We start from the raw sequence: 11,435 nt of genomic DNA, 5'->3' as shown, positions 1-11,435 counted from the left end.
GCCTCCCAAAGTGCTGAGATTACAGGCGTGAGCCACCGCGCCCGCCATTTCCTAACTTTAAAGCCAAGGACATCCATTAAGAGTGATGATTTGTATAAAAAGTAAGGACTCATTTACGTTTATTTTCTTTCTGTTCTTGAAAACGCCCTCTTGGCTGGGCATGGTGGCTCACGCCTGTAATACCAACGTTTTGGGGGAGCTGAGGCGGGCGGATCCCTGGAGGTCAGGAGACCAGCCTGGGCAACAGAGCAAGAGACCTCATCTCTACAAAAACTTTTAGAAAGTTAGTGGGGCGTGGTGGCGCACGCCTGTAGTCCCAGCTACTTGGGAGGCTGAGCCAGGAGAATCGCTTGAGCCCAGCAGTTCCAGGCTGCAGTGAGCTATGATCGTGTCACTGCACTTCAGCCTGGATGACAGAGTGAAACCTTTTCTAGAGAGAAAGAAAAAGAGAAAGAGAGAAAGGGAAAAAGGAAAAAGAAGAAAGAAAACTGCCCTCTTGATTGCAGCCCTTCTGATGGTTTAAGCACTTTTGGGATAAAACGTTGACATAAGGAGAATCATGTGGCTTCTGTGACAATGGCTGTCAGCTTCTCAGGCCTTTGTCTCATATAAGACATCGAAAATTTATGCACAGTGTATTTTCCCCCTAGATCTTTATGCTGCTGATTCTCACCCCCGCTCCACTCACCCGACAGGGTCACACTTTGTTTTGGAGCAAAACAAATGGAAACATTGGGTTTCCAGACGGGTGGAAGCCTAGGTTTGGAGATTCTGCACTGCACTCCACTTTGGTGGCAGGGTCACACTCGCGTTTAAAGGCCTACGGGGAGGAAACACCAAGCACCTGGAAAGCCCCTGCAGTCATCGGAGCGTCGGGCTCGAGACGTGCCGGACTGGGCGCGGAGCTGCGGTGCGGGCGGCCACCCCGGGGGCAGGCAGCAGGGAGGAGCATGCGGGAGGGCTGCGACATCTCAGGGTGGAAGCCGCTCTCTTCTCTGGACATCTTACAAGTCCTCTGTTCCAACTGTTACCTCTGGCTCCTGGTCGCCACCGCCTCCCTCAAGAGCGCACGGCAGTAGAGGAAAAGACAGCACCGTCGGCAACCGCGGGGATCAAGTACCGCTTGTAACTGATAGACACGCTCGCGTCTCCAGCGGCGCCCCTGCCCCGTGTCCCTGCGCTCACAGAAACACCCGGAGCTCGACGGTGTGAAGCCAGCTCGATTGCACCCGGCGCTCCCGCCGCCCCCTCGCGGGGCAGAGACAGCCGCGACCTCCCGCCGCGGCCACCACCCGGCGGGTGCGAGCCGGAGAACTACAGCTCCCGGCAGGCCCCGCGCCGGCCGCGCGCCCCCGCCCCCCGCGCGCCCCGGCCCCCCGCCCTCCGGCCTCAGGACGGGACGGGGAGGGAGGGAGGAAGGGGCGCTGGCGGCGGGCGAGATCCTGCGGGGCGCGTGAAGCCTCTCTGGCGCCTAGTCCGGGACTCAGACGCTGGCGAGCGCGGAGTTTCTCACGACGGGTCGAGCCCGCCACTGTAAGTAGTCGCCTCGGGGAGCGCTGAACAGACACCGAAAAAGTTCGCGCCGCCGCTTTGTTCTCCCAGCCCGTCGGGCTGTGGCAGCGGCGGCCCCTCCCCCACCCACCCGCACGCGGCGACGGCGGCGGGACTCAGACCCCGCGCCCGGCTGGGCGGCGTCCTCAGCGCTGGGCGGGAAGTGGGGGTGCGCGCGGCGGGAGGTGGGCGGCCGAGGGGGAGCGGGGGCGCCGGCGCGGCCACCAAAGGGGGCCAAGTTCCGGCGTCCGCGCGGCGGCCAACTTGGGTTCGCACCCCTCCGGCAACCACTGCGCCCTGACCCTTGGAGCCGATCGGTTCCCGAGTCTCCCAAACTAGTTACCGAAGCCAGACCCGCGGCGTTCGCAGTGCTAAATTTTGGACGAGCTTTTTCGTTTCATTTCCTCACTTTGCGTTGTGATCGTCTCAGGGGTGAGTAAATGGTGCTTGGAGAATGTAAGCCCCCCGCCCCAGTATCCCGATTGCATGTGGATTTGCGAATTGCAGCGTTGCTCGGAGTTGCTCCCTCCCGGGAGGTTTTTCTTAAGATGAAATACTGAGGAGTGCGACCGTTTCTTTGAGCAATGAAAGTAACCACATATACTACTGGATTGCAGGTTGGATATTTTATTTCAAGTCATCGCAGTCAGAGGCATAGGCCTTGCCGTCTGCAGGCACACATATAATTCAGGCTACAAGTGTGTGCGGGCGACCTGCAGACTTTTCCACACACAGATTGATGGCATGGACGTAACTGTGTCTTCAGCCACACCCATCCCCACAGGAAATAAGACTATCGGTGTCATCTTTGATTAGGAAGGATAAGTTACACCCTGAACTACTCCTTGGTTCGACACAGCCTTTATGAGACGTAGCCACAAATGGAACAAGAACTTTAAAATGCCTTAATTTGTACCCTAGAAAATGTTATTTTATTCCTCTGAAACGGTTTTTTTTTTTAAAACTTCTACTTAATGTTTGGGTTCTTTTTAGTGATTTTGATTTTCTTAGCTTTGCTGCAGAAGGCTTCTATAAAGTTCCCCCGATTGAAATCTAGGCCAGTTTTTCCTCTATCAACGAACGCTTGCCTCCTTCCCTGTTAGATTCCGCGTTGAGATCAAGCATGGACATTCAGCCAAGAAGTAGAAGGTTTTCTAAAAGTAGGATTTGAAACGTGTCACGCAGAAACGGTGGAGGGTTTTGCTTCAGTAGGTGGTAATACAGATGTGATGGGCCTGAGCACATGAGCTTGGAGTACTCCTTTGACAAGCCAGGTTCCATCCCCGGTTCCATAATTTAGTATATGGCATTTCACATTTCAGGATGACTCAGGTTCTGTAATTTAGTATATAGCATTTCACATTTCAAGAATGCTGACTGATGTGTATCTTAGTAAACTAATTTTTTAAGCATCCTAGATAATGGTCTTTTAGTTAGAGAAAATTTTAAGCTTTCAGTTTCATCGGATGGTCACTTTAAAATAGAAATTTCTGTTAGTGGATTTAAACACTGCCGCACACACACAAAGAGCTTAATCAAGCTTTTTGATATTACATTTTAAAAATTATCTGCGAATTCAAAACACCATATACAGGAAAAAATGAATAGGTGGTCATTTAAGTGCAGTTTTCTTAAGGGACATTTTGTTCTTGTTTTTTAAAAGACTTTCTAAAGTTGAAAATACTATAGTGGAGTTAATTGTTCATTTTTTAAAGAAACTACTGTAAAGAACTTGATAGGGAAATTATTTGCTAGTACAAATTGTAGTTTGATATAATAATTCTGTTTGTTCTTCACAATCTCCTGTGATGACTGTACTTTGAGTCTCACTGATTATGTAATTCAAATCGAACTTGTTACATATATGTACCTCTTTGAGTAGCCGTCTCAGGAAAAACTTGGAGATAACGTGCTTATGAGATATTTTAATTTTAATGTAGGAAAAAAGTTTTTTCTACTTCTGTGGTTAGTTTATTGTGGCAGTATGTGAGAAATTGCTTATTGGCTATTAGCCAGTCAGATTTCGTAGCTACTACTGGTGCAGAGATGAACATCTGTCAAGCTCAACATAGATTGATATTGCATTGCTAGACTGGCAGTCTGTAATCTTATTACTGGATAAACTTTTTAGTTCCTGAGCAGAGCAGACATGTGTGCTCTCTCAGTACTCTCTGACAGTGGAAGGACTGAGATTTAACTGCCACTTGTCCAGATAAGCAGAATTTTAGAGGAAACAGTTTAGCAAATGCTGAGCTCTTAGGAGGAAAAGTATGTTAATCTAAAGTAATAGGTGTTATTGAAAATATGTAAATCACTATCGGGATTGCTACAAAATACGGTTTTTTAAAAAACCAACAACCATAGATCCTTGAGTTTTTTAATACAACATACAATATAAAAGCTAGAAAAGAATTATTAAGTAAAGTCAAACCTGTGTCACTACATCGACATGGACTTCAGGACGCTGGTCAGAATTGCATTGAAAAAGGCCACACACTTTCACATGGTAAAAGAAGACTTGTATTTAATACATGTCAAGAGGCACGGACACAACATTCCACGTCATTAGCATTTCTAGTACACAAAACTGAGTTGAATCTGCAAAACTCTTTACTGGTAGGAAATCATGTTATAATAAATAATTGTTATTCCAAATAGGAAAAGCATTTTATCTCTTTATCCTTTGCTAAGTATTGTACAAAAAGAATGCTGGCTACACTAAATAATGAGCTTCTTTTTGAAGAATTTAATAACTAGATGTATTTTGCCTTCCTGGAATCCTTTTTTTCTGTCTCTGCTTTGCTGACTCTTGCTTATCCAGAGATCTCAGCTTAAATATTTCCTTAAAGGTACCTTCCGGAGATCTCAGCTGGAATTGTGTCCCCTTAGTATACTCTGCCATATCACTTATTGTAGTTTATAATTACCCAGCTGTTTATGTGAATGTTATGTCTGTGTCTCACACTACACTTGGAGTTTCAGAGAGAGCAGTGGCTGTGTCTGTTTTGGTCACTGCTGTATAACTCCAGTGTCTCCCTTAACAGTCTGGTAAATAATAAGTACTCAATTAAGTATTTGTTAAATGGAAACACTGCTGTTAGAGCTTCTCCTAATTAGAGTGTTAAAAATGACATAATGGGTGCATGGGGGAAGGGGAAGGAGAGGAGAGGAAGTAGATAAACTTGTGATATTACCATGAGATAATCCCCAAGTAAGTCCTCTCACCTCTAGGGCCTTTGTTTCACCTTGTCTGTAATAATAGGGCAGACTGGGCTCAAGATGCCTTTAATATCCTATCTTTTGATTCCATTTAACAATGATGACAGATTATGTAAGCTCATTTGAATGGAATATGTGACAGCTCCCCAAAAGGATACTTGACATGTTCCAAATAAACATATTAGAAATGTTTGCCAACTACATGATATTATTTAGAGCCTCGTACCCCTGTTAGAAACAAACATATATAATTGGTATATAGTTTATAAATTAATAAGATTTACTGTTGTTTCAGTTTTCTAATTGAAGCATAAAGAGAAAATTAAGCAACATGTCAAGGTTCATGTAAGTTACAGTTATTAAATTTAATATTTAGTCTTAATATTTTGCACTGCACATCTTGTTGAGTCTTCCAGAATAAATGTGGGGTCCATAAACCAAACAAGGAGAAGGAAAACAGATGGAATGAGTGGGCAGAAATCTGACAGCTCCTAGGTTTCTTCTATTTGTGTTAATGCTGAGACTTAAAAATTATTTTTATATGTAGTGTTTATTATGAATAGTTGTAATTAGTTCTGATAGTTGTATTAAACACTGTTATTTGGCTAATATTACCAGATATAATAAAACGATAATTAGTGGGAAGACATTCATCAAAATACAAGTAGTTAACTTGGGCCGGGTGCCGTGGCTCGCGCCTGTAATCCCAGCACTTTGAGAGGCCGAGGTGAGTGGTTCACTTGAGGTCAGGAGTTCAAGACCAGCCTGACCAACATGATGAAACCCTGTCTCTTCTAAAAATATAGAAATGAGCCAGGTATGGTAGTATGCACCGGTAATCCCAGCAGCTGGGGAAACTGGGGCATGAGAATAGCTTGAACCCAGGAGGCGTGGGTTGCAGTCAGTAAAGATCATGCCACTGCACTCCAACCTAGACAACAGAGTGAGTCTGTCAGGAAAAAAAAAAAAGAAGTTGTTAACTTGCATACAGTATTATTCATAGATATTTTACCACTTTATTGTGATAGTTCAGCTTTTAAAAACTACTTCAGTCAGATGTGTTATGGAGTTCATCACCTTGTGAGACAACCTGTTTCATTGTTAGGTTGCTGGATATTGAATAAAGTAAAAGAAAGAGCTTGGGCTTTGGAGTCAGGGAAACTAGTTTGAATCTCATTTTTATCACTTTGTAGCGATAGTCATGGGCAAGCAACAACTTCTTTAAAATTCTGGTTTCTTTTCTGGAAAATAGAGTTAAACAGATCTCCTAGGATTGTTGCAAGAATTTAATAAAGTATCATATCTCACTTTATGTGTTTAGCATAAAATAAAGGCTTAGTTGTTAATTCCTTCAATGAATTGCTATGAAAATTGCTAAAACTTACTGAGCACTTACTGTTAGCCAGGTGTTGTTACAGATAGTTTATACCCTGTAGCTCAGTCCTTGCAACCTGTAAGGTTAAGTAAGAAATGCTGTCATCCTCATTTTATGTCTGCCCTCTGCAGTGATGCTGATAAGACCAATTCTCTTATTAACACTTATTCAAGTGTTTGAAAACCATTTATTCTATTTGGTTTTGATAAGCACAGTTTTCACATGACATTGTTTTTAACTTGATATGCATGTGTTTTTTTTTAAATCAATGTAACTCTGAAAGTGTCAACCATAAACATAATATTGATGTAGGCTAAGTAATAAGGAGTATACACGTGGATGCTGATGTGTTCTCTGTGTCCTAAGGCATTAGGTTTGCATTAGCTCTTTTAGTCACCCATTATACTAGCAGTTTATATTAAACTTATGCATTGATAAACACCTCTCATATAAACTGCTTCCAAGTTAGCAGTTCCCCATTTCCATATTGCACATTTTGGGGAAACTAAATGCAAAGCTTTACGTTTATCTTTAAGTTTCACTTTAATGTTAGTTTATTTCTCCCAGATTCCTTCAACCGGAGGATTTTATGAGCATATTCTTTGTCTTTATTATTTCATAAATAGTGAAAAGCAATATAAGGCTGAGGACAGTGTTCCAAGGCAGTTCCATAAAGACTTTGCTCATCTAAGCTGACGTAGCGCAGCAAACTTAACTACACTAACATCCAACCCACACTCAGGTAACACACTTACAAAGATAGCATAGACAGTCATCTTGGATACTATTTTTTTCAGAATAAACTATCTGGTTTTTTGTCTGGATTTGCTAATTGTGTGGTCTTGGGTAAGTACTTTAATCTCTGAACCTCTGTTTTCTCAACCATATGATGGGTTGCTGTGAGGATTAAATGAGGTAATACATAAAGTGCTTAGAACAGTCTCTGGCAGATAGTAAGAGCTTAGTAAATGTAAGCTATTATCATTATTTTCCCAGGTGTAAATGTGGTTGACTAGGCATTATTATTGTTTGAATTCCTACTGACGTCTAGTGATCGTTATATTCTTCTCTAGTTATTTACAAATCATTTGCTTCATTATTTTATATTTGTAATTTCTGAAATTTGCTTTCCTGCTTCTCCAGCCCCCAGAACTTGAAGCAGCTCTACAGATCTCCAGGCCATGATTATATCTGTCTTTTTGAGCTCTTTGTCCAGGATTATGGGAGTCAGCTTTGTGATTACATTTGCAAATTGCTTTAGTAGTATGGAATGGATTGCATCTGGGCCCAGAGACTCAAACTCACATAAAGTTGTTACAGTCTCTTGGTCATGAGGCTCAGGTTTCAGTTGTCAATGCCTTTCTGCAGTTTTCATTTAAAACTGTTGGAGAAGATAAGCAAAATACAGGTTGAGCAGTCTGTCTTTCTGTGTGATTCCTCAACCTTAGCAGCAGCCTCTGAGCAGTGATTCTTAGTTCCTTGTTCTCTTGGAGAAATCGTGTGTTATGGTGGAGACAGCACTGAGTAAGAGAGTATGAAACCTGGCTTCTAATTCCTGCTCCACCTGTTAATAGCCACGAGCTGCTGGGCAAGTTGCGTTACCACCTTTTGCTTCGATTTTCTTGTCTACAAGAGATATTTACCCTGTCGACTTTCAAAGAGGTATCACAAGGTAAAGTATGTGAAACATATATAAACTATCAAATGTTGCGCATTATGTAAGATGGAATAATAATGATTTACGTGAAAGTAGCTATAAAGGCTTTTATCTTCAAGCAGATTTTAAGTCTCAGGTTTTTCCTGAGCTTTCCAGTTCCTAATACTATAGTTGTGTGCTTTTGCCCTTCTGTCATGTTCGTCCTAATTTAACCCATTAACTACTCTGCAGATAGTTACTCTGCAGCCACACTGGATACTTAACTCTTTCTCTCTGTTGGAATTATTTATGGGTATATAGATGGAACTTAAACGGAGCCATCAGTTACGAGCTGTTTCACGCCTAAGCCCTGAGGGCTCATACCTTTTTTATTTCTTTTTACCTTTTTGTACTGTGCTTTCCTAAAAATTATGGTAATTATATATATTTAACTATACCTACTGTTCTCTTTCTTACTGTTAGAAATGCTTTGTGGTCTATGACCCCATCACCCCAAATGTGCCTGATTTTGTCTGATCTTGGAAGCTAAGCAGTGTTGGGCCTCGTTAGGACTTGGATAGGAGAAATCCCTTATGTTGAGATCCCTTTCTCCTATATTCCTGTTAGAAGTATGTCAGCTTTCACACCTGTTGATCATTTAACTGTTCAGTATATCCCCTCCTGCTGCCTCAGCCTTCTGAAAGGAATTTTTCAACAAAGCAAGTCAGGAGTCATATTTTGACAGGATTAGTATTTTAATATGAAAAAATAATACTCTTATATTAGGAAAGAATTGTACATCTTTTGTGTGGCTGGGTGATATATATTGTATGTCTGTGAAAATGTCAGTTTTACTCTTTTTTGCCCCTGATATAATTCAGTCATGTAATTGTAAAATAAAAGTGTTTGGTCTTCATCATTTAAAAATAAAGTAGATATTAAAAAAATGTTTAAGTTTTAGTATCAGTGTAGAGTGCCAAGGATACTTTTTTCATCTTCTCCGTGAAATTATACCTATAGTGCAAAAAGTCTTTGTTCACTAGCCAAAAATGGCTACCCATTAAGATTTATTAGTGAATTATAAGCACAGACCAAAAATTATTGTTACCTTTTTATTTTAAAATTAATGTCAAATGAATGTAAAATATTAAAAACCTTTAAAAAATTTCCTTCCAGGCTGTCTACATATCAGAAAGCATCACTTTTTCTTGATGGACGCTTTCATCTAATGAAATATGCCTATACTGTTTTAAAAAGCTTTGTACTTCATCATACAAAAGTTCCCCCACCTCCAGAATGAAATTGAGGACATTTGAGAAGGTGATTTAAGTGTGGACGTTTGAAAAGGTGTCCTGTAAAATTAGTAAACCAAGCAAAAGTACTGAATTGATGAATCCAAAACACTTACTGTTTTTTTAAACAAAGAGGATTTCATCTTGACAGAAAAACAACTTGTATTCAATATGTATTTTCTGAAATTAAAGAGACCAGAACAGACTGAAAGGAAAATAGATTCGTAAATAAGCTCCGTCAACGCTCTTCTGCTGAGGATAGCTTAGTGATGTTAAATCCTTTACAAATCCCTGGCTGTCTTCCTACACACAAGATTGCTTTTTGATGGGACTGATATTAAGAGAAGTAGGACCTTTTGTGCATTCAACTCATTGATAAAACTTATCATCATCGGCATGAGTGGCTTAAAAGAGGAAATAAAGAAGCTTTCAACTAAATCCAAAAGTGCAGTCATTTTCTTTACTGCTGTTATTTTTAAAACCTCTTCATAACTGTTGAAAACGAATTGACAACTATTTTAAAAGATTAAAGAAAGGCAGATGTCTGCAAATAATTCCCCTCCATCAGCCCAGAAGTCTGTATTATCTTCAGCTATTCCTGCTGTGCTTCCAACTGCTTCTCCATGTTCAAGTCCTAAGACGGGACTCTCTGCCCAACTGTCTAATGGAAGCTTCAGTACACCATCGCTCACCAACTCCAGAGGCTCAGTGCATACAGTTTCATTTCTACTGCAAATTGGCCTCACACGGGAGAGTGTTACCATTGAAGCCCAGGAACTGTCTTTATCTGCTGTCAAGGATCTTGTGTGCTCCATTGTTTATCAAAAGGTACTGTATGTGCTGTTAATATCAGTAGTAATATTGTTGCTGATGCTTTCCTGTGAATTACACATGTACCAGTGAGTTAAGACATACTGATCCATCGGTAATTTATTCTGAGTATTTTTGGAAGAGTTCTGATGGCCTGTGACTGAGGCTAAAGTCTGAAATTTCGGAGTCTAGCTAATTGGAACTTATATTCCAGATTTAAAATACCTTTATTTGGCCCAGCGCATTGGCTTATGCCTGTAACCCCAGCACTTTGGTAGGTCGAGATGGGCTGATCACCTGAGGTCAGGAGTTCAAGACCAGCCTGGCCAACATGGTGAAACTTCATCTCTACTAAAAATAAAAAATCTGACAGACATGATAGTGGGCACCTGTAATCCCAGCTACTTGGGAGGCTCAGGCAGGGCATGCGCAGGGAGAGGGTCAGGCAGCCGAGGTTGCAGTGAGTTGAGGTCACGCCACTGCACTCTAGCCTGGGCAACAGAGTGAGACTCGGGTCTTAAAAAATAAAATACATTTATTCTAGCTTTGAAGTATCACTCTTCTGTTTGTCTCTTAAAAGCAGGAAAATCTGTATAGAGTCAAGGCAGCATAAGAAATCTCATTTGTTTTCAGAGAAAATAGGAGGTAGAGGGCACAAGGCCCCCTGGGACACAGTAGCTAGTGGCTGAGTCCCATGTCCATACCTTGTTCTTTCCAGATACCCTGTGTTCTGCCCTCTTTTTCTTTTTTCTCCATTTCCTTCTCTTTAGAACTTGATTATTTTTCAAAGAAGACATTCAGAATCTTCCTAAACCGTCATTTAATATAGGACCATACTCTCTCTGTCTTTTAAAAAATAGGTAAATTAATTTTGATTATATGACGAAATATTTGAAAATTCAGGGTGGTTTTATATTGTTTCTCATTCACCCTCTTCCTTGCACTGTGCCATTTTTTTAAGGAACTTTAGCTAAATATCTGTAATAATCCTGATTTGATGGATGAGGCTAGTATGTTTTCTGCGTTATGAAAACTGTTTATATGGGTTGTATGAATTGGTTATATTTTACTTTTAATGGATTTTCAAGCATGTTTCAGATTTGTTTTAAACTTTTTTAACTCCCAGCCTACTGTTGGGAATAAGTTGAAGGAGTATGAACCAAGCTCCTTGTCACATATTTCCAAGAATCAGTAATTTTTGATGAAATAGTAAGTTGGTCATAATCAAATGGACAAACATGTATTTTGACAAATGCAGGCTTTATTTCTGTATTGGTGTCTATTTTTTCCCAAAGAAAATGTTACCCAGTCTACTTTTGAACAGCCCACAAGATTTTCTGATTATTCTTATCATTGAGCATTTCCTGGTTAACTTTTTGAAAAATTAGAAACAAAAGGTTCAAAGCTTGTTTTGTCATATTTATGGAAAAAAAAGAACCCCTAATTTAAAAGTCTTTTACCATAGGCCACATGTTACAAGGATCAGGATTCTTAAATGTTTACAAATTACATGCATGTGGCTGTGAAGTTACATGCATTTTAAATGTGGACT

General features: G+C 40.9%; 1 protein-coding gene across 3 annotated transcripts in view; it reads left to right on the top strand.

The window, feature by feature from the left end:
* Window positions 1-1,424: 1,424 nt before the first annotated feature.
* The window catches only part of PRKD3 (protein kinase D3), a 61,385-nt gene continuing 51,374 nt past the window's right edge, over window positions 1,425-11,435 (top strand). Inside the window, exons 1-2 of one of the 3 annotated variants that reach the window (XM_021674414.2) lie at window positions 1,425-1,533; window positions 8,958-9,901. In XM_021674414.2, the coding sequence (XP_021530089.2) occupies window positions 9,614-9,901 (288 nt within the window). In that variant the 5' untranslated portion in view covers window positions 1,425-1,533; window positions 8,958-9,613. Of the gene's footprint in view, window positions 1,534-7,798; window positions 7,818-8,957; window positions 9,902-11,435 lie in introns of those variants that run through there. The other 2 variants (XM_064364006.1, XM_064364007.1) reach the window with 2 other exon arrangements.

Source organism: Aotus nancymaae, unplaced genomic scaffold (genome assembly GCF_030222135.1).
Source record: "Aotus nancymaae isolate 86718 unplaced genomic scaffold, 86718_ANA_hifiasm-v0.15.2.pri h1tg000057l, whole genome shotgun sequence".
Lineage (NCBI taxonomy): Eukaryota > Metazoa > Chordata > Mammalia > Primates > Aotidae > Aotus > Aotus nancymaae.
This window is presented reverse-complemented; position numbering and strand designations above follow the sequence as displayed.